Source organism: Emiliania huxleyi, assembly GCF_000372725.1.
Source record: "Emiliania huxleyi CCMP1516 unplaced genomic scaffold EMIHUscaffold_72, whole genome shotgun sequence".
Taxonomy (NCBI): Eukaryota; Haptophyta; order Isochrysidales; family Noelaerhabdaceae; genus Emiliania; species Emiliania huxleyi.
The window spans coordinates 34,697-61,081 of NW_005196603.1; the positions used below are offsets into that span (position 1 = coordinate 34,697).

The window sequence follows — 26,385 nt, forward strand, 5'->3', positions numbered from 1 at the left end:
GCCACCCCTCCCCTTCGGTTCCGCCGCCGCGTGCGCGTCGCCGGCTTGCGCCCCGCCCTCGGCTCGTCGTCGGACGCGCCCCTCGCTCCGCGTGTGGTCGGCTCCGCGCTCTTGTGCGAGTCGGAGTGCGACGCCGCGGCGGCCGCCTCCTCCTCGGGCGTCATCTCGCGCGGCACACGGAGCGCGCGGCCAAGGCGCTGCGCGCGCAGCAGCTTGCGCGCCGCCAGGTGGCCGTTGATCTGCGCGTAGTCGTAGGCGGTGCGGCTGGCGGCGTCGCGCAGCTGCGTGTCCGCGCCGGCGATGAGCAGCAAGCGCACCATCGAGGTAGCGCCGGAGAGGGCAGACACCATGAGCGCGGTGAGGCCGAGCACGTCCTGGCTGTCAATCATCGCGTTGGCGTCGATCAGCATCTTCGCGGTCACCTGCTGCTGCGAGAAGCAGGCCATCGCGAGCGCGGTGCACCCGTTCTCGTCGCGCACGTTGACCGATGCGCCCGCCGCGAGGAGCGCGGTGACGAGCTCCTCGTGGCCGGCCGAGGAGGCGCACATGAGCATCGAGCCGCTCAAGTCGGGGTCCGCAGCATCCACGTCGCCGCCCTCGCGCAAGTACACGCCCACCGCCTCGACGTCGCCCCCCTGGGCCGCCTGCACCAGCTTCGGCGGCAGCCTGCGCCGCTCCGAAGGCTCCGGCCCAGCCTCGCGCGGGCCGCCGCCCGGCTGCAGCGCGCCCCCGGCGGACGGCGCTTGGGCGGGAGGAACGGGCGCGGCGGGCCCGGCGGCGGGCCCGGCGGCGGGTGCGGCGGCAAGCGCAATGCCCGTCGAGGGCTCGGGCGGGAGGGAGGCGCAAGTGGACGAGTCGGTGGACGAGGGCGCCGAGTCGTTGCTGCGCGCGCTCATGTGCTTGCACGGGTGGCGCTGCCGCACCGAGTGCTGCAGCAGCATGCAAGAGATGAAGATGTGCCCCTTGAGCGACGCGTACTCGTGCGCCGTCATGCCGCGCTCGTCGCGCGTCTCGGTGGAGGCGCCGGCGCCGATGAGGAGGCGCACCATGTCGGCGGTGCCCACCATCGAGGCGAACATCAGCGCGGTCACGCCCTGGTACTGCTGCAGCTCCACGTCCGCGCCCGCGCGCAGCGCCAGCCGCGACACCTCGAGGTTGCCAAACGTGGACGAGAGCATCAGGAGCGTCCGGCCCTTTGGATCGCGCACGTCCGGCATGCCGCCCGCGGCGAGCCACCTGGCGACCGGCTCCCACTCGCCGCGCTCGACCGAGGCGCGGAGGCCGTCGGAGAGCCCGTCAGCCTCCTGGGCCGCCGCCTCCGCCTCCGCTTCTGCCGGCGCCGCCGCGCCCCCCGCGCCGGCCCCTACGCCACCCTCCAGCGCCACTCGAAGTGCGCCGCCCTCCCCGGACGCCTCCCCTTCGGCGGCGGCCTGATCTGGCGCCCCGTCGCCAGGCGATTCTGGAGGAGCGTCCCACCGCCAGAGTTCTTCGAGCGAGCGCGGTGACGCGGGAGCGTCATCGGTGCTCGCCCCTGCGCGCCCGTTAGCCGCGCCCCCCGTCTCAGGGAGCATCGAGACAGTGTCCCACACACCTGCAAACCACCACGTTGGACCTGGTGCTGGTGCCGAGGCAGAGCCGAGGGGAGCGCACGACAATTTCTTTTGCGCAGAGATCTCTCAATCGGACTAACGTCGCTTTTCAAACTCATGTGGCTGGGTCGACCGCGCCCACAGCGACACGGCGAGCGCGATGTGCAGACTTCTGATGCTCGCGTAAACTCTGCCGTCCCTTCGACGCACTGCCCGTGACAGATGGCGTCCCGACCGCCCGCCCGGCCGCCGCCGCGGAGCTCTCACACTCAGAGCATGTCCAAGCGGAAGGTGGACACAACGGACCCAGAGGCACTTGTTCGGGAGATCCGAAAGCAAAAGAAGGCTACAACTGCTCGATTAAAGCCATTTTCGAAAACGATTGCGAGTGTTCCCGCTGTGTTCTACACCACGATAGCGCAAGAGGCACGCGTGGACGCCGACTACGAACGACGGCTCTCAGCCGAGGAGCAAGTTCTCGCCGCCCGCAAAGCTGCGACCGGCAAGCCAAATAAATATAACGCATGCGCGTACATTGAGCCCGACGTCCGCACTTTTCGTCGTGTGGGCTCGACGTGGCAACTTGTGAATGTCGACGAGCATGAACATGATGCCTCGTCGCCATCAGGCGAGCACGGCGCAGAATTCCGACTACCCAAAGATTGGGCCAAGTTTGTAGACGATGAGACACTGGAAGATCTGTCCAAGTCCGACGTCGACGTCGAAATGCATCCTTACACTTCTTGCGTTCCGAGTCATGCTGAACTTCAAGTGGGCCGCCGTAAGCCCGTCAAGCTGATTGACGACGAAGAGCTGACTGCAGACTGGTAAACTGCAACATCCATTCGGATGTTGCACAAGAAAAGCGACTCGGAAACACAGAGGCCACACCGCCGCCGCGCCTCCGGGGCGATGACGAGGGGCTCTCGCCGCCACGGCGCCGCCAGCGGCCATCGGCCGACCCGGCTGCCTTCATGGCTGCGGCTCTTCTCTCCGCCGGCGTAAAGCTCGGGCCTTGAGAGATGGTGATCCGGCCAGCCGCTTGCGCCTCCGGGACGACGTCGGGGGCTTCGCCGGCAAGGCGCCGCCAGTGGGGAAGACCCCCCCTCCCCTCCCCCCCAGACTACCCCAAGTGTGCCATGGCTTCAACAACTAAGCGACTGGCTTCTTGACACCCGGCCAGCCGTCATTTGCACCTGCGGCGGAAGATTTTTGGGGCTTCGCCGGCAAGGCGCCGCAGCGGGCATTGGCGCACTCTTTCCTGGTGGTTGCCATTGCTTCACCTCATCGGCCGGCGAGAATCAAAGCACGAGCCGTGCTACCAGCGGAGCACGACATGGAGAAGGCATCGCGGCTTTGCACGCCCCTGACATTCCCCTGACAGCAGCGCCCCACGGCGTGGGCTGCGAGGTCACTCGGGATACCCAGGGGGCGGCGGGGGAGCACTCTCCCGCCGGAGTAGTCTTTCCCGCTACTCGCTCGTACTTGAGGTGCATCCACGCCCGCCCACCACCTTCCCGGCAGCTCCACCCGCTCGGTGACGTCCTCATCTTCTCCCCCCTGCCCCGCCCCCCTTCAGGCAAGGCCCTGGCCACCAAAATCGCGCTCGTCGCTCCGGGAACGGGCAGCTGCGCGACGCAATTCGAGAGCGAGCGGCGGCGGCGGCTAGCACCAACCATGTCAGTGCAGGGGCTGGCTGCGTGGGCCCCCGCCACCGGACTCCGTCGGGCTCGCGTCTCCCTGCCCGCTGAGGGGAGCGCAGTGTCTGTGTCTGTGTCTGTGTCTGTGTCCCTGTTGTGTCGTGTGTGTGTCGTGTGTTCTCTTTCTTGTCGTGTGTGGCTCTCGCAAGCTCGCCTCCCATAAACGAAAACGGGTCTCGCTAGTTCTGGCGGCTATCTTCTTTTTCCCCGGCCGGCACCAGCGCTTTTGGCATGCCGTCAGCAGCCCGCCTCTCCACGGTGCTCGCAGCCGGCGTCTTTTTCCTCGTAGCCATGAACGTGCTCTTCGACGCACGGGGTGAGACCCACCGCCAGGTCGCGGTCTCCGAGCGGCCCACCGAGGCGCTCACCCGCATCCGCCGCGAGCAGTCGGCGATGCAGCGGGCACTGGGTGGTGCTCCCGGTGCGTCCGACCCGCCCGCGCAGCGGTCGAGCGCGGCCGCACAGCTGCCAGTCACGGCGGTTCAGCATCCGGCCACGCCGGCGGCGGCACCGCGGCCGCAGGCGGGAATCGTTGCGCAGCCGCAGCCAGTCAAGCCGGTGCCAGGGCCAGCGTCGGACGAGGCCAAGGCGCTGGCCGCCGCCAATGGCGGCGCGTCCAAGCTCCCGCCGCCGCTCGACAAGCTCGAGCCGGGCACCGACATCTTTGTCTCGTTTTCGTCCGCCTCGATGTCGCCGTTTGCGCTCAACTGGGTCGCAAACCTGAGGCACGCGCGAGGCGAGTCGCTGCGCTGAGCGGGCGGGCCCGCCACGCGGCGCACTCCTCTCCGTAGGCGCGCCGGCATCCACGAGCTGATGGTTGGCGCGCTCGACGAGGGCATGACCAAGATCTGCGAGGAGCACGGCATCCCCACCCTCTCAATCGAGGCAAACTCCATCAAGAACCGCGGCGCCGCCAACCTGCGCTTCGACTACTCGGCGTACAAGCGGATGGCCGCGATGAAGGTCCAGTTCTACTCCAACATCCTCCGCCTCGGCTTCAACGTGTGGGCGTGCGACGCCGACACGGCTTGGATGGCCCACCCGGCACCCTCGGCAAGAGAGGCCCCGTGCGGGGGAGGGGCGCAACGTCACAGCTGTCGGCGTGAGCAGGCACCCTTCGTCAACGAGTACCCCATGCAGTACGTTGACATCCTCACCACCACCGACTGCATAGACGTCGAGGGCGACACGAAGGGCGGCTGCTGGCACGTCGACCACAACACGGGCCTTGTGTACATGCGCGCGCGGCAGGGAGTGCTCGACTTCACTGCGGCGTGGAAGCAGAAGATCGAGACGACGCGAGACGTCATGATCCGCGACCAGGCGGCGCTCAACCTGCTGATGCGCGAGGGGTTCCGCTCCAAGGAGTGGGAGCCTCCGCCCGACCCGCAGGGCAGGACAAAGGCGCGCCCTATCTACAAGGCGTGGAACGACAGGCTCAAGATCGCGCGGCTGCCGCTGCGCTATTTTGCAAACGGGCACACCTTCTTCGTGCAGCGCATGTACGCGCGCAAGGAGGCTGACGGCTCGGACCACCCGCCGCCCTTTGCGCTCCACATGACCTACCAGTGCGCCTCCCCTCCCCCGAGACAGCGCCACCGCCGCCGCCCGCGCCGCCGGACCCGCCCGGCGCCGCCGCCGCCGCCGCCGCCGCCGCCGCCGCCGCCGCCCTCGAATCGCGTCGGCCACGAGCACCCCCGCTCCGGCAGGTACGGGGATTCGTCCAAGTTTGCGTACGGCAAGCGGCAGCGGATGCGCGAGGCTCGCGTCTGGTGGGTGGACCCGCCCTCGTACTTTAGCGAGGGGCGGTACCTCGCCGTCGCGCCCGAGGGCGCCGCGCTGCCGATCGACACTCTTCCAAACAGCGTCACTACCGCCGAGGCCGCCGGCCGCTTCAACAAGGAGGATTCGCACTTGCGCGAGACGTTGCGCGATGCGCTGGGGCTTGCCACCGCCCTGAACCGCACGCTCGTCTTGCCACGGATGCTCTGCTACTGCGACAATATCTGGAAGGAGATGAAGCACTGCAAGGCTTCGCCTCCTCCGCTCGCTCTAGCCAGGCCCCGTCCCGCCACTCCGACGCGGCCCCGCCCCTCCAGGTGGGCGGTGCCTTTGGAATGACTCTCCCCTTCGACTGCCCCGCCGACCACATACTGCCGCTCGTCGGCTGGTTCGAACAGGGCGTCGCCTTTCGCGAGCCTGGCTTCTTGACCGATCCGCGGCTCTCGCCCGACATCAAGTCGAGCTGGGTGCGCGTGGACGCGCCGCCGATGTCAGCCAGCCAGGCGCGCGACGCGCTGCGCCCGTACGAGCATGTGCGCGTGCTCGAGTTCAAGTCCACCTTCCGAAAGTTTTGCGGCTTTGAGGACGCGACTGCGGGTGCCTCTTTTGAGCGGGTCGCAAAGGCGGTCGTGCCGTACCACCGCACCTTTTGCGCCGAGGATTGGACGCCCGAGAGCTGCGTCGGCCCCCGCAAGGGTTGTGTGCCCTTTTATGCGCCGTGCTGCCACGGCTCTCCCGGAAGGCACTTCCCGTGCGTCTACCTGAACAAGCCACCCGATTTCAAGGGCCACGCCATCAGCGACCGGCCAGCCTTTTGCCCAGCACCCGACCCGCACGGCTCGACGCCGGCGGTGCACGAGGAGCGCGTCGTCGACTACCCCGATCTGTCGCCCAACCCGCGCTCGCGGCAGTTCCACAAGATCGTCGACGACTTTCGGAAAAAACCGGGGCGGAAGAAGAGATAGAGCCGCCGTCGGTGCGCGCGTGTGCCAGTCCAGCGCTGCGATGAGGCCGGTCGCGGTCCGCGATCGTCTCTCCTCTCGTTCGAATTCATATTTCATCCACAGACACCGGGAAAAAATCATCTTGATTCAACCCCAAGGCTTGGGCCCACCTCTAGCCGCCAAGAGGTGCCGCGTGATAGCTGATAGAGCAAATTGGCGAGTCCAGCAACTTTCCCCCCTCGCGCCTCGGCTGGCGCGTGCCGTGGCGCTGGCGGCGGGGGCCGGGGGGGGACACCTAAAGTGTATGTACTGGATGTATCTGAGGTGAAAAGAACAGCCAGCGCAAGGCTCGGGGATCACTCTCACGCACACACCGCCTTAGGTTAGGTTTAGGTAGAAAGGTGAAGAACAGAGTTTGGCTCGGACTGGACACCAACGCGCGTGTATGTGGGTGGACGCGAGACAGTAAGAACTGAGGAACTGTGCTCATTTGGGGTGGGCAGTGGTGCTAGCTGTCGCCCATCCTTGGGCGTCTGTGCCTCTTCCTATCTCTCCTCGCAGTGTCCGCTAATGTTAGTGCCAGTGCGCGCCAGTCCCGTGCCCAGTGTCGTGCGAGGGACCTGTTAAAATTCTCTTCTTGTTGCGCACTGAAGTTTGGCGTCGTATCGGTCACTCTTAAATTTTGCCCGCGCACGCTTACTTGCCCCCCCACTGGAGCGTGCATGAAGTGCCACCCGATTCCGGGCTTGCCGCAGCTCGAGATTGAATGCGAGCAGCCCAAGTGTCTGTCAAAGTTGCCGAACCTGCCGTGCTTCCCAAAGCCCACGCCTCTGGTCCGCCCCGACAAGGTCGAACGCCCGACGGGCTACAAGGGGCCGGAGGTGGACGAGACCCTAAAGAATGTGCTCCAGCGCTGCGAGACTGCAAAGGAAGCAAACCTGCAGCGGACCCGATCCACAGAGGAAGCTGTGCGCGAGAGGCTTGCCGCCAGGGTACAGGCCATGAGAGAGCACGGAGCTCTGACCGACGCCGGAAGCCCTGCTCTATCGGCGCCACTGTTGGCAATCCGCGCTGGCCAGGCGGAGCAGATGCGGAAGCACATGATTGAGGCGCAAGCGCAGGCGCTCAACGAGCGGTACCAGCTTCAGCGGCGGCCATCCTTCCGGAGGCCGACAGTGCCTCGCAATCAGTGAGCGCTGCACCTCGCGAGTCGGGTACCCGCACTACACAACTCGGACCGTGCCGCCATCACCTTTGCGCATTGTTCAACACTCTCGGGACAGCAGCCATCGCAACGCTCGCACAGCATCGTGTAGCCCGGCGCCATGGCTCATGCGCATAGCGCTCGAGCCGTCCGGTCAGCGCCTGGTTGTGCAGGGGCTGGGTGGATGTGCAGGGCTGTAAGGGGCGACAGGGGGGTCAGCTGTATAGTGCCCCATTTCGAAAAAAGGCCAGACATAATCCGGTCGTATGCATGTGTGTCGCCGCCCCACCAAACCGCATGAATAAATGTCCGAAAAAGTGTAAGATTTTGCGACGCTGCGACCGCGTCCTGGCGACGAAAAAAAAGCCCAACACCTAAGGCGCCTCTCGACAACGCAAGGGGGACTCGGTCAGGCGCGAAACACGAACCTGCGGAGGCGTGGCCGCTTACCGGCCCGATTGGGAACAACCGCCCTCGAGCCAGCCCCTCTCTTCCAGAGCGAGCTCCTTCGAGCTTCGTCTCGAACAGGTCTCGAAATGTCTCTTTTGGTGTACCTGTGTTAGTGCCGGTGAACCTTTTTTTGTAGCGGCTAGGATTGAGAGCGACTGTGAGCGCCCTCTGTGCGCCTGCTAGCAATCCTTGCCTGGTACGATTTTTATGAGCGCGTGAGCAGCGCGCGCGCTGGTGGTAGTCGTAGGCGTCACCAGGAACATTGTGAGCGGAGCTGCTCTTAGTCCTAGGAAGATGTAGGATTGCGAGCGTAGGTGCTCACAATCGCACAGAGATGCTACGATTGCGAGGAGTGCTGCTCACACACAATCCTTCGACTTCTAGGATTGAGAGCGAGGCTGCTCTCAATCCTAGGCAGCCGTCTATACAAAAAGAAGATTCACCGTTAGCTCCAAGTGCTCCAAGTTAGTGCAAAAGGGCAAGTGTTGCGAGAGGGATTGCGCACTTCCTTTTACTTTTTTTTCTGTGCCATTTGCGGTGCCAGACTGCCAGTCCATGCGCATGTTGGAGAGTGCTCGTACGTACCTTTAGCTTACTGGGAGAAAAGGGAGAGGGGTGTGTGTTCTCTAGGCCCCTAAAGGCCCTATCCGACGCGGGCTATCCTGCGCGCGGCGTGAGAGCTCGCTCGGAAGCGAGCTACTCGAGTATGCACGGCGATCGAGGATGGCGCGGTTCACCCCCTTCACCGAAGCGATGGAGATGCGTTCCGCGTGGTGTGACACAAACGAGAGGCGGGAGCGGGGAGGGTAGGCGGTGCGGTCAACGCCCGAGCCCTCCGCGTGGCACTTGCTTGGCGAATTCTCTTTGCGTGCTCGCGCCCTGCGTCGTGCCATGTCTCAAACCGCTTGCGCCGCGCCGCCTCAACGCCTCCGCCGCCTGCTTCTCCTCTCTGATGTCTACGGCTGGACACTCGCCCTTCTGACGCTCCTTCTCTGCCTGTTGATTCTGCCGCTGCCGCTGCTCGGCGTCCGAACGCTGCTGCTGATGCCCGTGTCCTTTCTCGCGCTGCTGCCGGTGCTCTATGCATACCGCGGCCTGACGATTCGGAGCGTCGCGCCCCTGCCCAAGGTCTCCGCTTCCTCGCGCCTCGCCCTACTCCGCACCCACCTCTGCAGCGTCACTGCCCTGCACGCCGTCGGCTGCTTGCTGTTTGTGCTCGCCTCGGTCGGTGCTGCGATTGCCATCGTGCTGCCGCTCCTCTCCCCGTGCGCGGAGGCGGTCGAGCCGGACGGCCTCACTGCCCGCGCCGTGCTGGCATGCTGCTGGGCACTTGCGGCCGGCGCCGTCCCTGCCATGCGCGCCTGCGCCTCTCCGACGTTTGCACGGCTGCCCTGGCACGATGCGGCCTCGCCGGCGGCGCTGCGGCTCCGCGCTCGGCTGGTGCGGCTGGCGCCCGAGGCACTGCGCGCCTCGACCGTCCTCTTCGCGGTGGGCCTCGCCCTTAGCCCCGCGGTCCTCGCGCTCGCGCGGCCACGCTTCGACGGCACTGCGCTGTTGTTGGTTGATGGCTGCCGTGCGTTCCCACTCACGCGGGGCGCTGTTGGCCCGCCTCCGTCCACCGTGGGGGAGGAGGACGACCCGACGCCGAGTCCGAGCGGCGCCACGCCTGCCGAGCTTGCGACCTTCGCGCTGCTGCGGCAGCTCTCTCTACGCTCGTACCTGCGGATGCTGCTGAGCGCCGCGTGGTTTCATTTCCTCCTCCACGCTGCCCTCGCCCTCGTCCGCCTCGCCTACGGCCGCCGCATCAGTCTCGCGTGCCCACCGAGCGTCTCGCGCCAGAGCAGCAGCTCCGCGCCGCTGCCGCGCTCCGCCGCATCCGGCGCCGCAACCGCTGTCGGCACCATCGTGGGAAGCTTCGGTCCTCCCGTGGCGGCGCCACGCTCCGCAGCGGCTCTCGGCGGCGAGGGCGAGGGGCTGCTCCTTCGGGCGCTGCTCACGGACGAGGCGTGCACCCGCCTCGCCAGCCGCAGAGCGCGCTGCCGCACGCTTTGCACCCCGTCGCGCTTCCGCGGCAGAGCGCGCTGTCCTCTCGGCCACGCGCCCACGCGCCCACGCCCGCCTCTAACCAGCCCGCCTCTCACCAGCCCGCCTCCCCGCGGTCCCACCACCATCGCACGGCTCCCCCGCGGCACCTCCACTCTCCCCCCCTTGGCGTTCGCGCAGGCCCCGCTCACCCAGCACCTCGCATTCCTCGAGCTCGCCCACATCGCCGAGTCGCAGCCTGCGCGACGCGCCGCCCTCCTCGGCGGCGGCGGTGCCACCCCAGGCTGGAAGGAGATCCTGGCTGCCGCCCGCCGCCCGATCGACTCGCTCTCGGAGGCGATCGGCGCGGCGAGCAAGCTCAAGCCGCCGCCTTCGGCCGCTACAGGCGGTTTGGTGCGGCGCGCGCGCGCCGTCCGCGGCTCGCTTGAGCGGCACGCCCTTGGTGAGGCACTCTTTGGCTCCGCCGAGGCCGTCGCATGGGCGGCTACTGCCCTCTCCCGCATCGCAGCGGCGTCTCGCACAGAGGCGCCGCCCTCTCCCGCCACCGCCATTGCCCTCGCGCCGTCCCCATGCCGCAGTCCCCCCCCCCCCCCCACCCCCACCCCCACCCCCCCACCCCCACCCGCACCCGCACACACGCAATTCCCCAAACGGCATCCTTAGGACGCGCGCGGCCTGGTGCAGCTCTCGAGCGGCGTTCAGGAGCTGCTCCTGCTGCTGCTGCGCTGCTCGCACGCTCTCGACACCCTCCTCGGCCACGGCCACCCGCACCTCGCCGCCGTTTCGGCCGCCGACCCCTCCTCCAAGCCCGCCTTCGCAAGCCTGCGCCCCGCCGTGCAGCGTGGCACTGCCGCCACCGCCCTCGCCGTCGCCCCGCTGGCCTCGGCGGCGGTGACAGCGCGCACGTCGGCCCACGCCTCGCGGCTCGACGCGGCGCTCCACCGTGCGATCGCCCTCCTCCTCTGCACATTTGGCGAACGGCTCGGAGACCTTCAGCCACCCGCCGAGTTGCGTGCGAAGCTGCACCTCATGCGCATGGGCATCGCTTGAACCCCCCCCCCCCTCCCCCGCCGTGATCTCACAGTCAGCGCCTAAATAGAAGAGAGTGCACCAGCCCTGCACACCACATTCCAGTGTCATCCCTGACAAGCGTGGTTTGACACACGGAACTCGGAAGCCGCGCATGCTGAGGTACTAAACGTCACGGACGAACGTGGGGTTGCGAATGTCTACTGTGACCACGCCTCGTACTGCACGGGGGGTTACGAGAAGTGTTAGGTATGTAAGAGATACAACCAACAAGAGCACGCGGGGACGCGCGCGGACGGAGGGGGGAGGGGAGCGTCACTCTCTCTCGACGCGCGCGCGCGCGTTTATGTCGCGTGACCGTCGTCGGGCTCGGGGCCTTCAGCTTCACAACAGATTGATGAAATTGAAGATATGAAACTTCGAACATCGAAGCCTCCCTCTCGCGCGCATGCTGCCCGATAAACGGCAAAACGACAGAAATGAGAAAACATTATCATTGTCGACCACCGACAGACACGAGACACGCACGACGACGAGCGGCACTCTACAGTTGAGAATAAAAAGAACTCTACCACAAAACTCTCACTCGAGACACTAGGCACGGGACAGGCGAGCACTGCACTAACAATAAAAAGAAAGAAAAAAGAGGCCACCAAGGGCGGAGGATGCGCGCCGCGATCTTATTCTTGCGGGTAGACTACTCTGTAGAAGCTGAATCGCGATGAAGACGGACCAGACGCGCAGACGCTGCGGCCTCTTTGGTGGCTGTTTGAGAGAGCTGGAGCCACTGTCACACGAAGTCAAGCCCCCGCTACGCATCGTCAAGTGCGCATTGAGATGCCACGCAGTCGCAATTCACACACCTCTCCACGTCCACGTCCACCTCTGCTGGCTGCTGGCGTATGCTCGTTCACTCCCCTTGCTACAAGCCCAGCTGATCGCCCCAGGTGCATCGTCGCATGTCCGTGTCTAATCGCGTTTGTCGTCTTTGCCACGGCGCTCGCGGTCTCGGTGCTTGGAATATTTATTGTCAAGGAATCGGAGGGGACCTGCGAGCGTTGCGCAGGCCCATTCCGGCAAGAATCCTATCCTGTGGGCTCCATCACCACCCAGAAGACCGAGGCGGTTGCCATGGCCCACATGGCATCTGCAGAGGCGCAATCCGTCCACTCCGCTGCTCGGTGTTTCGCTTTTTGAGCCGTGCCCGCCGCCCCGCAAAGGTTGAGCTCGAGTACCTCTGCAACCTGCCATCCTCTTGTGAGGACGCCGCTTACGGACCGGTCCGACAACGACGCTCGCTCAACGATGCCGTCGATTCAGTCCCTTCCAACCGCGTCGCGGGCGGGCGTTTTGCGTATCGCGGTGGCCGCGCGCTGGAGCGCGTGATGGTGTCGTTGGCCAAGGACTCTGCCCTACCGCCAGGCTGGATGGCGGGCTCAGCGCGGACGCAGAGGCAGGTGCGACAATCGGAGGACATGGCATCTGCCCTCTTTTCAATTCGTGCGGAGGACGATGCTGGTGACGCGTTCTCGCGAGATGGGCTTGCCGAGCTCTGCGGCCTGCACCAGGCGCTCCTCGGTGCGACGGACTATGACAGCTACTGCAAGCGCGAGCTTGTGCAAGACCAGTCCGGCGACGATATCCCGGGCGAGTGCCAGCGCCCGATGACGCCACTGCCCTTCTTCTTCGGCCCCTTGTCCTACGACCCATCAATAGTTGACCTCGCCGCCTTTGACGTCCCGACCTTCGACCTCCTCATGGTCTGGATGCTGTTGCCAGAGAACCTCGGCGACCGGGAGGACCCAATCCAACCAGACTGCGCCGAGACCCCATCCCAGTTTGGGTGCACGGTCGAGGAATGCCAGCTTGTTCTCGCCACCCGTGATCAGCTGTTTGGCAAGATGTTCCCACAGTGGATCGCTGGTCGCACCAACTGCAGTGCCAGCAGGCGGAAGGATCCGCTGCAGGTCAAGCAGTTGGTCGCCAAAATCCGCGAAAGGCCGTCGCTTGATTTCCTTGCCTCGTACACGAACGCCTTTTTCGACAAGGTGTCCCTCCCGCCAGCTTACCCTCACTTGCGCACGCAGAGCGAGCGAAGCAACCCTAGGATATCCACTTCAGGACTTCACCTTCTCGACGCTCCGCTCGCGGTACACCCGCGCCTACTATCACTATGGCGCGCCGCTCTGCCCGCCCGACCTCCCACCGGGCAATTGCTACGACGCCTACGTCGGAGAGACCGAGACTGCGGCGCAGCAGCGCCTCTTTGCCGACTGGTGGGACCAGGAGAAGATGCGAGATGCTTACGACCCGAAGAAGAGCGTCTGGACGGAAACCACGCCAAGCGCCTTCATTACAACAGCGTCGATGCTGCTGCAGGCGTGCCTGACTTGTGCGCTCGCGACCCAGTTTCATGCATACTGTTCCGTTCCGGTCCTCTCCCCACGCAGGAGCTACTCGCCGTCGCCATCAACGACGGCATCCTCGCGGTGGTCCCAGTCATCATAGTCTTCTTCATCGTGTGGCTACATACTGGCTCGCTGCTGCTCGCCTCTGCCACCCTGGGCGAGCAGTTCCTCTCGCTACTCGTGGCGCTGGCTGTCGATGCGGCGGTCCTCCAGATCAAGTGGATCCCGTTTCAGCACATCCTCTCGCTCTACATCGTGCTCGCCATCGGGGCCGACGACGTCTTTGTCTTTGTAGACGCGTGGAAGCAGAGTTTCTATGCCGGCCCAGACGTGAACCGCGACCTGGCGACACGCATGTCGTGGGTCTACCGCCGCGCAGGGCTCGCCATGCTCATAACCTCGCTCACCACGTGTGCGAGTTTCATCGCTACCGCCATCGCCTCCGGCCAAATACCGGACCTACAGAACTTCGGCATCTTCACCGCTCTCGTGATCTTCATCGACTACACACTCGTCATGACGTGGTTCACGGCCATCGTGGTTGTCTGGCACAATAATTTTGAGATGAAGCCTAAGGCACCAGCGTGAAGAAGGGGCGCGCGAGCTCCGCCGCGTCCGTCATTGTGTCTGCATTGAACTGGAGCGAGAGCGGCTGGTCGATCGCCTTGAGAGGAGGCGGCAAGTCCTTCAGCACCTCCCGCGGGCAGTCGCGGAAAGTGAAGCTCGCCGTCTGCCACAGGAACTGGCCGCCCAGGGTCCGCAGGCTCGTCGCCATCCGCAGCCCGATCTCCTGCCGGAACGAGTCCTGGTGCTTGAGGAAGAAGCCCAGCCGGCTCGCCTCGGCCAAAAGGCGCGCCACGTCGGCATCCGACTGGTGGGCTGGTGCCGAAGTGAAGGCGTCTGGGGCTACGAATCCCTGCGCCCAGGACCTCGGTCCCCGGCTCCGGGGGGCCCTGCTCGATGCTTGCGCGTGCGCGCCCTCCGGCGGCCGCGAGGTCTGCTCCCCTGTGGCAGGGGGGGGGAGGGTCGGAGCGGCGGCTGGCTTTGATTCCGCATCACTTTATCGAACCTCGGCCCAGGATCTAGGAGTCGCGTATGCATTTTGAGCGTTTCGCAATCTCCACCCACTTCCCCATCGGGCCCGCGCCATCGGCAGGGTGTGCCGCGCCGCGCTACTGTGTGGCAGCTAGCCAAACCTGTCGGCGGCGGATTCGGCGTCGTCGTGGCCGCCGCCAGCCGGCCCGAGCGGCGGGGCTGGTCCGGTCCGGGCTCCCCCGACGGAGGGACGCTTGGTCTTGTCGGGCGTGAGGCCGGATTTGCCATTCCGCTCCCGCTTGTCGCGCTCTCCGGGTCCGGACATCCGCCCGAAATGGTGCACATCGATGGGAAGCGAAGGCAAGGTGCCTGAAGAAGGCCCAAAAAAGCAAAAACGGCTGTACACCGCCGAATATTTCTCGGATTTATTTTGCATGACCTACTCCTCCTTTCCGCGTACGCGCAAATACTGTGAGCTGCACACGACCAAGCCAGGATACTCTGGTCTCGCCGTCGGTGCTCAGTGTCCACGCAAGTCCAGCGACTCTGAAAATTGGATCGCCACCGCCGACTTGGAGTCGAGACCGATGCCACTCAGCTTGACCTTGCTCTTCAGATCGCGGTCGCCGACGTGCGCCGCCACCCCCGACGGCCGCGTGCAATAATATCCACTGGCGACGTCCTCGCGGCCGACGAAGCCGCACAACGTTGGCTGCTGTGGCTGCGGCTGCGGCTCGAGTGCGGCAGCGGTCGCGCCCCCGGAGCCCTGAGAGGCCTCAACCGCAGCCTGCAACGAGTGCCTCTGCGGGTACAATTGAGGGTAGAGGCGGACGGCGTGCTCGAGGATGAGCCGCTTGTGTGTCGCCGCCGCCTGCGCGGCGTCTCCCTCGGCGAAGCTGACGTTGCCAACCGGCAGCCACTCGCCGCCGCCCTCGGCCCGCGCAAAGACGGCCCACGGGCTCTGCCCTCCGCCGACGAGCGCCTTGTGGCGGTCCCACTGGCGCTTGGCGGACACGACGCGCTGCGGCCGCGGTCTGCGCTTCTTCTTGGCGGCCTCCTTCTCGACGCGGATGTGGTCGAGCCGCACGCTCAGCTTTTTCCGCTTGTGTCCAAACTTGCTCTTTGCCGGCCCTCCGCCCTGCGCGCGCCCCTTCATGATCACAGCGCCATGCCGCTGGTGCCCGGCAACCGCCGTCACGCGCAGGCTGCCGGGCGAGAGCGCCGACACGGCCGCGAGCGAGGCCAGCGACAATAGGACGACAAACCGACACATGCGGTGGTCGTGAGCGTGGTTGTGAGCGGCGACGCAACGCGCACGAACAACTTGCCGCCAAAAGAATTTTACAACAACTCCCTCGCACGACACTGGGCACAGGACTGGGCACGGGACTGGCTCGCACTGGCACTAACACAGGTACACCACGGGAGCCGCCTAAGCGACTCCTGCGAGGGTCGCCAAAAGAAAGCCAATTGCGCCTGCGGGCGGCGGCGGCCTTCTCTCGAGGTCTCGAGATACACAAAGCGGCCAACACTAACAAGCGAGGAGAGGGTTCAGGCTCCCTAGCCGATCGGGAGCACGAGTTTTTTTCTTGTTGATTGTTACTTCCAGACCCCGTCCCCATCCAGGTTGTTGGTTGCTGCCCCAGCCAGGTCCTGCACTATGTAGGTGCACTGCTTCAGCAGCGTACACCTCGATCCTGTACCGTGTTTGTTATGTAACCCCCCCCAATGAACACACCAGTGAGGGAGGGAGGGCGAGCGCACCGTGATCCTCGTCGGCATCCGCGCGGGGGCGCCCTTCTGCTGGCCCCTGGCGGCCCGCCACGTAGGTGCGACGTGTCGCCGGTGAGTTGGTTGGTTGCTGGCAGCACCCCAGCACCGGGGGGTCCTGAGAGCTGTTGGTTGCCGCTCGATTCACAGCACAGTGCGGAACAGGGGTTGCAACCTGGTAAAGAACCGGCTCGCTGGTAGCTACTAATCAAAATATGCCTGCCGCCCGAAAGCGCCCTGCGGCTTCCCGGGACTGCGGGCCAGCCCCGCCCTTGCGAGGCAGGAAAGTGAACGACTGACCCCATTCCCCGTGTTGTCTATGACCCCCTCGCCGACTGCTAATCCCCCTTCCCCTTCTCCGACCTCGACGAGCCCATGACGCATGAGCGCCTTCATTTTCTTTGCGCGCCGATTCGCGATCTGTGTTCTGGTGATCCGAGGCGGCTTCACAGCACACCTCGAGCCACCCCCCAGAATACAGCTCTCTTCACACCAGGCCCAGGGAGAAAAAGTACATTCACAGCCACAAAAGTGAACGGCGGCCCTCTTCGTGACTCATATCTCCGAAGGTCCAACCCTCGCCTTTCCCGTTCCGCTCGCGCTGGCCCCGCCGCATCGACGCACATACGGACGCGGGGAGCTGCACGCCCGAGCGGCGCGACGCCTCTTGCTCACGCAACCCGCCGCTCCCTCTCCGCTCCCACCATGCGATGCGCTTCGTTTTGGCGCCCGAGCGCTACGCCCCCTCTCGGCCTCACAATGCCTGCCACCTCCCGTTCGCAGGTGAGTATGCTGCCATCGAGGAGCCGCGAGACGCGGCCGCTGCCGCTCGTTACCCCCACTCTTTTCCGGCGAGAGAGCAAGCAGCCCGCTCGCTTGCAAATCGCTGCCCGGCTCCAGTCCGAGCGCCGAGGACGCGAGAGAGCGTGCCGGCGGCCTCGTCTCGACGCTCACGCCGCGACGTGCTGCCCGTAGGCGCGTCGGCGTTCTCCTGACTACGAGCCGAGATTGACCTGTGATTGACCCCGCTGAGAAGGAGTTCCCGCCCTGGCTGCTCTCGCACCTCTGATGCGTCTAGAGAGTGCCACTCTGTGCCCGCAGCCGCTAGGGCCACTCGAGCGCTGGCCTGCACCCTCCATCGGAGACACCACCCCTGGACAGCAGTTTTTGACCCTCTTTCACATGGTCATGATCCCGTAGGTGCTGACCTCTCCGTTCGCCGAGATCGACCCCGAGTCAGATCAAGCCGAGATTGACACATGATCGCCGAGTCTCGGCTTGCCTCTTTCTGGATGGTGCCTGGCCCTCTTCACTTGAGAGCACTCAAGACTATTTGAACCCCATGTGAAAGTCAGGAACTCGATCAACATGCTCGACAAGCTCAAACTCGAGCTCGTGCCGGCCGCCGGTGACAAGCTCGTGCTCAAGCTCTCTCCTCCGCCGCCGCCGCTTGCTGACAAGAAGGCGTGTGCTTGCGCGCACGTGACAATGCGCTCCCACCTGCAAGACGTATCCTCTCTGGTCTTCTGGCTGACATAGGCGTCGCTGGCGGGCAACACGACCGTCAACGCTGCCGGAGGCGAGGCCGCCGGCATCCCGTCCGAGGGCAAGCCCGCTTCGCTCGAGGACGTCATCCCGTCCGAGGGCAAGCCCGCTTCGCTCGAGGACGTCGGCGTCGTGTTTGCGGCGTCGGTAGGCGCATCGTTCGCCGGCGCCGAGACCTCGCGGCGCCTCACGTTCACCGTCGACAAAACCTCGTGCCTGCCACTTCCGTCGCCGCCCTCGCCCGTCGTCGACTCTGCCGGAGGCAAGCACGACGGCATCTCGTCCGAGAGCGAGCCCGCGTCGATCAATGACGTCATCGGCAACGGCAATGACGTCCCGTCCGAGTCGGCGCCGACGGCTCCTGTCGGCATCACGTCGCTGTTGCCTTCGCTCCTCGGAGCCGAGGTGAGTGTGCACACGCCAGGATTGTCATCATCCCTCTACGGTCTCCCTGTCTCCGCACACTTGCGTGTTCTCCCCTCACCCAGGCGTGCGGCATCAAGTCCGCCGCCGCCGAGGAGTCCGCCGCCAAGTCCGCCGCCGCCGAGGAGGACGCCGAGTCGGCCACCGAGGAGGCGACCGCCGATGAGGCCGCCACCAAGAAGGCGACCACCGAGGAGGCCGCCGCCAAGTCCGCCGCCGCCCAGGTGTCCGCCACCGCGGAGGCAGTCGCCGAGGAGGCGCCCGTCGCCGAGGAGGTCACCGGCGTCATCAAGAACGACCCGGCGCTCAAGCCGTTCATCAAGATCGACACGGCTCTCAAGCAGGCGGCGGTTTGCGGCGAGACGCTGCCGTCGGTCAAGGAGTCTCCGGAGGGGGAGCCCGCCCCGGCGGCGAGCGCCTCCCAGCCAGCACCATTTCGTGCACACACTGTGGTAAACCCCGTGACTCTGTCGTACGTCGCGCGCAGGGCATCGACGAGTGGGCTCTCAAGCCGGTGGCGGCCGGCGGCGAGACGCTGCCGTCGATCAAGGAGTTGCCGGAGAAGCCCGCCCCGGCGGCGAGCGCCTTGCTTCTGCGCCGTGCGCCTGCCCACTCACTCCTTTACCCCACCCCGCTTTCATTGCGTAGGGCGACGACGGCTGGACCGTCTCGGCCAAGGAGTTTCCAAAGGAGAAGCCCGCCCCGGCGGCGAGCGCCGCATTCTGTGCCGTGCGTCTGCGGACCCACTGACTGACCCCATCGCGCGTTCGATGCGTAGGGCGAGCCCGACTGGATCGCCTCGAACTCGCGCAACAAGACGGAGCGCAAGGGCGAGGTCAAGTCCACGAAGGTCTCCAACAAGTACGATCTGCTCGACGACGTCGAGACGAACGTCAAGGCGGAGCTCGACGAGGACGAGGACGAGCAAGAGAAGGGCGCCGACCGTGTAGACCCACCTTTGCTTGACCACACGTCGCGCGCGTCGCAGTGCGAGTCTGCCTCGCCCGAGTCTGTCTCGCCCGAGCCGTCATCGACGCCATTCGGCTTCGGCTTCCGCTCCGGCTCCGGCTTTCTTCGCTCCGGCTTCGGCTTTGGCAACTTCCGCTCGTCAAAGCTGCTGTGCATCGTCTCTACCTCGATCGTGGTGCTCGGCCTGAGCTGCTCGGCCTTTGCTTCGAAATCTGGCGGCGTCTCCGAGCTCCTCCACTGCGTGGTCGTGCCCGACGCGACCGCGGTCCCGGCCAGCGCCACAAAGGTCGGCGCCACCGCTCACGGATCCTACCGACGACCGGTCCGGATCTCTGACGCCAATGACCGCACGCCCAGCGACAACGAAGTGCCCATGACCAGCGCAGTGATTGTGAGATACAGACGAGGGTCGAAACTCACCTGCCCCGTCTCTGTGTAGGTCACCGTTGACCTCACGCTGAAGGAGGTGCTGCTCTCCATCGCGGCTCCCTCGGGAGGGATGCTCGTGGAGCAGTACACCCGCAAATACTTCAACGGCACGCCCGACCAGGTGCCGGACGACTGCTCAGCGGAGGATGAATGTACGCTGGTCGGCCCCACCCTCGTCGTGAAGCCTGGGCAGAAAATCGTGCTTACGCTTTACAACGAGCTCCCGAGTCGGATTTTCCTGGATGGCCTCGACGGCAAGCAGACCGGAGTCGCCGACACGTCGAAGGTGGAGAACTCGATGCACGACATCAGTGTCACTGCTATGCACACGCACGGCCTGCACGTCTCCTCAGCACCTCCTGGCGACAGCATCTTCACCGCGGTGAAGCCTCAAGCAAACAACACGTTCGTGTACGACATCCCTGCAAACCACATGGGTGGCACCTTTTGGTATCACGCCCATCACCACGGCTCGACATCCATCCACGCGGGGGGCGGCGCGGCGGGCATGATCATCATCGAGGAACCGCCGAGCTACCTTCCCCCTTCGATCGCCGAGCTCACTGGGGAATACGAGATGGAGTTCGCAATGGTGTCACTCGACTTCCCCTCCATGCGGAGCCAGGCGCAGCAGTACGAGCAGAATTGCAAGTGCGTGAAGGGCAACTGTAAGAAGTGTGGCCTTTTACGCCGGCCCTCTTGCGAGCTATCATGCCATGCGAATCTTGCCGCCCCCAGCCTCGGGGCTGCCGCGCTTCTTCCGCAGGACCCGAACTCGAAGATTTGCCCTCTAAACTCGGAATTCTGTAACCAAGGCTGGTACTACAACCCTATCGACCAAGGCTGGCACTACAACCGCATCGGCCAAGGCTGGCGCTACAATTTCCTCGAAGGCCGTGAGGTGAGCTCAAAGCACGCCACGTGCCTCAACCACCCGCTCGCCAAGACCTGCCAGGACGGCCAGGGCGGCAAAGGGAACGTCGACGCCGCAGACAATGGAGCGCCTCAAGATGGACTCGGCGTGTGGGCACCAGGACCAACAGACGCAAACAATGAGTGGACCAAGAGAAAGGCGAAGCAGAGCCTCGTGCTCATCAACGGCGACCTCAAACCCGACTTTGAAATCGTCGCCAACGTGTGGTATCGCTGGCGGCTGCTGTTCGCCGCCGTCGAGAAGGTGCTGGAATTTGGATTCTGCCATTGGAATAAGGATTCTGTCACTGGAATTTGGACTGCCCCGCCAATGGATTGTCTTGTCAAGAATCGGACGTGGGACGACAAACAGCAGTGCAAGCTCTTCCTGCTGTCCAAGGATGGGATAATCTTGAATGAAGCACCAAGGAAGATCGAGCAGGGACTCATGGCTCCGGGCAGCCGGGCTGATGTTCTTGTGAATTGTCCCGAGGGGAAACACCAGTTCACTACTTTTGGCTTCACCCCCTTTCCCGTCAACCTTATCGACCGACTTACGCACGGCGCCCACAGCACGGTAAACCAGTCACTTATGACACTCCATGCAAAGGCAGAACGCAATGTGACCAAATGCAATCTCCCCACGTTCAAGGTTGCACGCCCGTGCTACCTCGTCGACTTGCAGAACGTCGACTTGCAGAAGGAGTCCGCCTTCAGCGAGCGTGACCACACGAGTATTGACCTGACACTCGGCTCTCCCCCCATTTTTGCCCCTCCGTGGTATTCTTCGCCACGGGGGAAGAAGCTGACTTTTGAGGGTCAGAGCAAGGCCGACGCCACCCCGCCTGTTGGACAGCCAATCGAGATCAAACTCTCTGGCATCGGCATCCATCCCTTTCATCTTCACATCAATCCGTTTCAGCTGCAAGGCGACCCAATGGATCCAGAAGGCCTCACTCGGCTTCTCAAGTTCTTTGGGCAGAAGGACTATCGGAACCTCTTCAAACACGTTCAAAGGCGGTTCGGAGCATACTTCAAGGCGGGAGACTGGCAGGATACTCTCCTGCTCCCCCTTCGCGACAAGCTCGACGTGCGCTCCGTGACGGATTTCTTCAACGGCACCCAGATTTGGCATTGTCACATTCTCAGCCATGAGGACCAAGGCATGATGGGCGTTCTGAATATCACGGGCGAAGAGGGGACGACATGGCCAGGCGCGAAGGACGTAGACCCGTTCTGCTACGAGGCCGGCGAGACGGCAGGCCCGCCCAATATCACCGGATCCATTGATCCGTGTGGCCCGCCTCCGTCCCTTTTCTTTGCCTCCGTCGGAGAGGAAAATGGAGGCGGAGACCCGGCGCCCGCACCTACGCCAATTTGCTCTCGGCTCCCCCGGTGGACTACCCCCGACACCGACTTCATCTCGGAGCAGGAGCTCACAACGCTACTTGAAGTGATTGACGACGACGTCAGCCTGAGGGCGGCGCTTCTTCCTGAAGGCCAATGGCAGACCTGTTCATTGCAGGATCTCGAAACGCTGCCGGGATTCGCCACACACGGGGGTCTCAGCATCTACGGCTCCGTGGCGCTCGACCTCGTGGACACCGACAGCAACCGTGCGATCAGCCACGGCGAGCTCATGGCCGCCACAGCGGAGTGCCCAGGTAAGGACGCCGGCTTCGCAACGTGCGTCTCGCAGCTCATGCTCTCGAAGCCCGCTTGCATCCTCGAGTGTGTGCGCGGACTTCTCAGCTGCCTCTGCGACGCCGTCCAGACCCCGCACTTCCCAAGCGTCCACCCGCCCGAGATCCGACGCAGCGGCTGCATTGCCGCCTGCCCGCCCGGCTGCGAGCCGGGCCCCCACGGGTCGACCTGCACTCCAAGCATGCAACGCGAGCTCCTGTTTGCCCCCATTGGGTGCCCGGCGGGCTGCGTGCCCGCGACGCGCATGTAACTTTGACGTTCTGCGGTTAGTCGTTCTCTGGTTCGACTCAAGCGGCAAGGGCTGGGCGTGCTCCCCACCTCCAGCGTTGCGCTTCTTTGGCATGGGCGCCTCATGTAACATGCTGAGGCTTTCTCCGCCTCCGAGGAGGCTCTACACTGATCATAATCACCGGCCTACTCCGCCGCGGTGCCAGCTAGGCACACCATGAGACTTTTACCCGCATCTCCTGGTGTCCATCCTTCTCCTCCGCGGATGCTAGGGCTTGTCTGCGGAGATCCTGCCTTAGCACCGTCGGGCCAAAGCCCCGCCAGACTCCCTTCACACTCTCTCTCCTAGAGTCCCGTGGCGTCGTCCTAGAGTCCGGAGGTCCCGTCCGTCCCGTCTCGTGACCGTCTCCGTACCACCAAGACTCGACCTACAATCCCAGAGTCGGCCGCCGGGGCGGGCGTTTGCCCGCCCAGGACGCCCCGGCCGAACGTGGCAGCGTCGTCTGTTCACGAACAGCCCTTTGGAACCCCCAACACGCTATCCAACACATCCGCTCAATGCTCGCAATCTTCATCCCCGCCTTTCTCTCGCACACCGCTTGCGATTCACTCTTTCCCCTGTGCAACGGACGCGGTCCGGTTGGCTCCTGCCACCGACCTCCAGCGCCCGAGCACGCGCCGAGGAGCTTCTGCAAACCAACCGCGCCGCCAGCGACGTTGCATGCTGCATCTCCTCCGCATCTCGCTCGCAAGCCTCATGATGCTCACCGCAGCCAAGTCAACTGCGACAACCCCGGCCGCGACCCCGCCATCGGCCCTCTCGCCGACGTCGCTGTCGGCTCGGCCAGCGGCTCGCTCGTCGACGCAGCAGCCGGCAACGCCACTGGACTTGAGCCCTCTTCACCGCTCAGAGGGGAGCCGCGCATCGCTACCACTGTGGGCCCCGCCGATGTCTCCACCGGCGGCGGACCCCTCGCCCTCGTCGCCCTCGCTGTCGCCGGCGTCGGCAGCTACGCGAGTGGCTCTGCCTTCATCGTCGGGCACACTCCCGTCGCCCTCGACGGGCAACCACTGCCTCGACTGCAAGGTACCAGCCGCACCAACAGCATCTCTGCCTACGGCTCAGCCGGCGCCGCCTCCGCCGTCAAGGCGCCCACCTGCGACGTGGCTGCCAATCTCCGCGCCGCCGGGCATCCGATATCGACTGCCAGCGCGGTCAGCTTGGGCCGGGTTCGCACCGATGGCCCTCCTCGCGACGCTCCGCTCCCCGCCAGCCGTGCACATCGCAACAGCACACTCCGCCCAGGCGGCGTTATCGCCGCCGCGCTCGCCTGCCGGAGGGGCGCCCGCAGCATCGCCATCGGCAACCGCGCCGCCTCGCCTTTCTACCACGGCCTCCTCGTCGCCAGTGTCGCCTGCCTCGGTGGCTCCGACTGCGTCGCCACGCAACCAGTCTGCCAGCAACCCGTTGCACCCAATCCAAATCCTCCAGCGCTACTCGACTACAGCGATGGGGGGGAAGCTGGAGCTGGATCCAGATTGGATCCAACCATCGCCCGCCGCGGCGGCGCCTCGCCTCGCCTCCCTGGTCTCCTCGTCACCGGCGGCGCCTCCATCAATGGCCTTGACCGCGCCGCCTCGCGTACCCGCTACCGCACAACCCGCAGAGCCAGGACCACCGTCGGCGGCATCCCCGTCGAGAGCCCCGCCGGCGCCGTCCTGCCGACCCACGCGACCATCGTCCGCCGCGGCGGCGCCTCGCCTCGCCTCCCTGGTCTCTTCGTCTCCATCTATCTAACGTGTCTTTGTGTGGCTTTCGAAGGCACGTACGTGCGATGCAGAGCGCTGCGAGCGTGAACAGCTTGTTGGCACGATCCACGGTGGTGACGAGGTAGGTGACGACGAGGAAGGAGGAGGGAGAGATGAGGTTGAGAGAGATATGGGATGACGAAGTTGAGAGGGAGGAAGAGGAGGGAGGGGGAGGGGAAGGGACGTTGAGAAATGAGGGAGATTCGTCTAGTGATGAGGAAGGAGATGACAATCTCGGGGGAGAAACTGGTGACGAGGATGATGTTGAATGCATTGTCGAGGAGAGAGGTAGAGGAGATGCGGTAGAGCCTGGCCGAGGCTCGTTGACTTGAGGAAGGATTCTTTTCGATTGCTTCCCGCCGGGTGGGCTCAGCCGCTCTGCACGGTGCTGGACGACGCTCCATCTGCCCGGGGAGAGAGATTTCCACCCAGAGACGTCTCGCCCTCCCCTCACCCTTCGCCATGATGTGTCCTTAGAGTCTCGGAACTACCACGCTTGCTGCGCGCAATGGACGCCGCCCCGTCGTCTCCCTCCCTCGACTGCCGCACGGACGCGACCAAGGTGGTCACCACCATGCTCCAGTGCTTGCTGCTCAAGTCGGATTCAAAGTCGCAGGCGGGCCGCCACCACGCCACCTCGTCCACTCCCGCGTCTCACGCCGCGGCGGCGCGCATACCAGGCGTCGGGCGGGCCCATCTGCTGGTGCCAGGTGTCTGAGCACGGCATCAACTTCACGGTCAACGAGGCCAAGAGCCTGCAGGTGCGAGAGCGACGTCGCTCCCCTCTACCGCGGCACGTGACACCGCCCACACTCCGGCGTCCGCAGGCGAGCGCATACATGAAGCGCGGCCTGTTCCACGAGTGGCAGCTGGTGCGCGACGCCCCGTCGTGCTCGCGGGGCGCGGCCCGCCTCGTCGACTGCGCGAGCTGCGCGTGCTCCGTAGGCGGAGGCGCACTACTCCACCAGCGAGGAGCACGAGCCGCTCCAGTTTGGTCTCAACCTCTCGACGCTCGTCGAGTGCCTGCGCATCCTCGGCGGGGGCGGCTCAGGCGCCACGCCCCTCTTGCCGGGGCCCTGTCCCTGCTTGGCCGGTGAGGTCGGTTGTGTGCTGCCCAGGCGGGCTCGACAAGCCGGCGACGCTGCAGCTCTCCTTCCGCGAAGAGACGTCGTGCGCCCCGCCCCGCGCAGGCCGCCCCTGCGCCTGCTGCCGCCCCCGAGCTGCGCGCCCGGCCGCAGGTGCCTGATGCTGACGCTGGTCGACGGGACGGCGGTGACGCAGTGCATGCTGCACACCATGGACGTCGAGCCCGCCGAGCCCATCCTCATGGACAGCCACACGCCGGTGCGAGCCCCGCCGTCCCCCCGGCCACGCCACGTCTCGCGAGGCGGGCGGACTGCGAGAGCCACGGCCGCTCAGGTGCGGATCGTGATCAAGTCGGACGCGTTGCATGACGGCATCGCCGAGCTGGAGTGGGGCGGCGACACGGGCGCGCGTGCTTGCGCGAGCGCGGCGTCCCCTCCACCCCACCCACCCACCAGTGCCACCACCAGCGCCAGTGGCGGCCGTCCCCAGCGATGCGGCGTCCCTCTCTCCCAGCTGGCCGCGCCAAGCACTGAGACGTGCGTCCGCTGCGCCTCAGGCGCCCAGAAGGACAAGCGGCTCTGCCTCCGCGTCGCGCTTGACCCGCCGCAGCTCTCGCTGACGGCTCCCGGCCGCCGCCGCCGGCTCTCGCCCCACTGGACCGTTGCTCACCCGCGGCCGTTGCGGTGCGAGCAGGTGAGCTCGGTCGACTTGGGTTGCGAGATGGCGTACCCACCGGAGAGCCTCGTCCACTTCGAGGTGCGTGGAGGGAGCGGAGGGGCCGCCGCATTTCGGGCTGAGCCCGACGGCGCCCTTTCCGCGCGCAACAGGCGGCCGAGGAGCTTGAGTTCGACTATCGCTTCTCGCTCGTCCATCTCGCGCTGCGCTCCATCCGCGAGTCGGACGAGACGTGCCTCAAGATCGACTCGCAAGGCGCGCGGCCCGAGGAGGGAGTGCGGCACGAGCCGCGGTGAGCTTCCGTGCCGCTTGTAGGGCTGCTCTACTTGATGTGCAAGTTCCCGAGCGACATGGCGTCGTGCAGCAACGTCTTCCTCGAGTTTTACGTCTTCCCCCTCGTCGATGACGAGCAGGTCGAGGCTGGCGGCTGAGGGCGGCGCTGCCTCGCGAACTGCGAGGGGCTTGAGTGCCCCTGTCTGTGCTTGATGCACGAGTTTACGCATTACGGTGCATGGTCTACGGTATTTATCAATTCGTCTGCGCACGCGCTGCGCGGGTTGTCCGCGCCTGTGTGCGAGAGTGTGTTGGCGTGCAAGGCTATCGAAAATCCCACAATCAAGTATTTCAACGCGCCCGATACTCAGCCACGTC

General features: G+C 65.2%; 6 protein-coding genes across 6 annotated transcripts; 5 read left to right on the plus strand and 1 right to left on the minus strand.

Annotated features, from left to right (window-relative positions):
- Nucleotides 1-206: 206 nt before the first annotated feature.
- EMIHUDRAFT_58316 (hypothetical protein) lies at nucleotides 207-656 on the minus strand (the record flags this gene model as incomplete). Its single annotated transcript, XM_005761134.1, has 1 exon — nucleotides 207-656. A coding segment is annotated over one exon (450 nt), but the record flags the coding sequence as incomplete, so codon positions are not given.
- Nucleotides 657-4,102: 3,446 nt separating this feature from the next.
- EMIHUDRAFT_217003 (hypothetical protein) lies at nucleotides 4,103-6,036 on the plus strand (the record flags this gene model as incomplete). Its single annotated transcript, XM_005761135.1, has 3 exons — nucleotides 4,103-4,857; nucleotides 4,999-5,260; nucleotides 5,389-6,036. The coding sequence occupies 3 exons, from the start codon at nucleotides 4,103-4,105 to the stop codon at nucleotides 6,034-6,036; spliced, it is 1,665 nt and encodes a 554-aa protein (XP_005761192.1).
- A 701-nt stretch (nucleotides 6,037-6,737) lies between these two features.
- EMIHUDRAFT_217004 (hypothetical protein) lies at nucleotides 6,738-7,208 on the plus strand (the record flags this gene model as incomplete). Its single annotated transcript, XM_005761136.1, has 1 exon — nucleotides 6,738-7,208. The coding sequence occupies one exon, from the start codon at nucleotides 6,738-6,740 to the stop codon at nucleotides 7,206-7,208; it is 471 nt and encodes a 156-aa protein (XP_005761193.1).
- Nucleotides 7,209-11,462: 4,254 nt separating this feature from the next.
- On the plus strand, nucleotides 11,463-13,737 carry EMIHUDRAFT_105827 (hypothetical protein; the record flags this gene model as incomplete). The annotated part of the gene is made up of 5 exons (XM_005761137.1): nucleotides 11,463-11,566; nucleotides 11,689-11,752; nucleotides 11,962-12,789; nucleotides 12,863-13,063; nucleotides 13,192-13,737. The coding sequence occupies 5 exons, from the start codon at nucleotides 11,463-11,465 to the stop codon at nucleotides 13,735-13,737; spliced, it is 1,743 nt and encodes a 580-aa protein (XP_005761194.1).
- Nucleotides 13,738-16,336: 2,599 nt separating this feature from the next.
- EMIHUDRAFT_217008 (hypothetical protein) lies at nucleotides 16,337-22,186 on the plus strand (the record flags this gene model as incomplete). Its single annotated transcript, XM_005761138.1, has 8 exons — nucleotides 16,337-16,376; nucleotides 17,306-17,463; nucleotides 18,195-18,296; nucleotides 18,410-18,436; nucleotides 18,571-18,651; nucleotides 18,701-19,258; nucleotides 19,331-19,770; nucleotides 19,855-22,186. 8 exons carry the CDS (start codon nucleotides 16,337-16,339, stop codon nucleotides 22,184-22,186), a joined length of 3,738 nt encoding a protein of 1,245 aa, XP_005761195.1.
- A 2,295-nt stretch (nucleotides 22,187-24,481) lies between these two features.
- On the plus strand, nucleotides 24,482-26,165 carry EMIHUDRAFT_217010 (hypothetical protein; the record flags this gene model as incomplete). The annotated part of the gene is made up of 9 exons (XM_005761139.1): nucleotides 24,482-24,535; nucleotides 24,654-24,734; nucleotides 24,801-24,845; nucleotides 24,919-25,071; nucleotides 25,255-25,317; nucleotides 25,393-25,468; nucleotides 25,616-25,815; nucleotides 25,887-26,009; nucleotides 26,073-26,165. The coding sequence occupies 9 exons, from the start codon at nucleotides 24,482-24,484 to the stop codon at nucleotides 26,163-26,165; spliced, it is 888 nt and encodes a 295-aa protein (XP_005761196.1).
- Nucleotides 26,166-26,385: the final 220 nt, after the last annotated feature.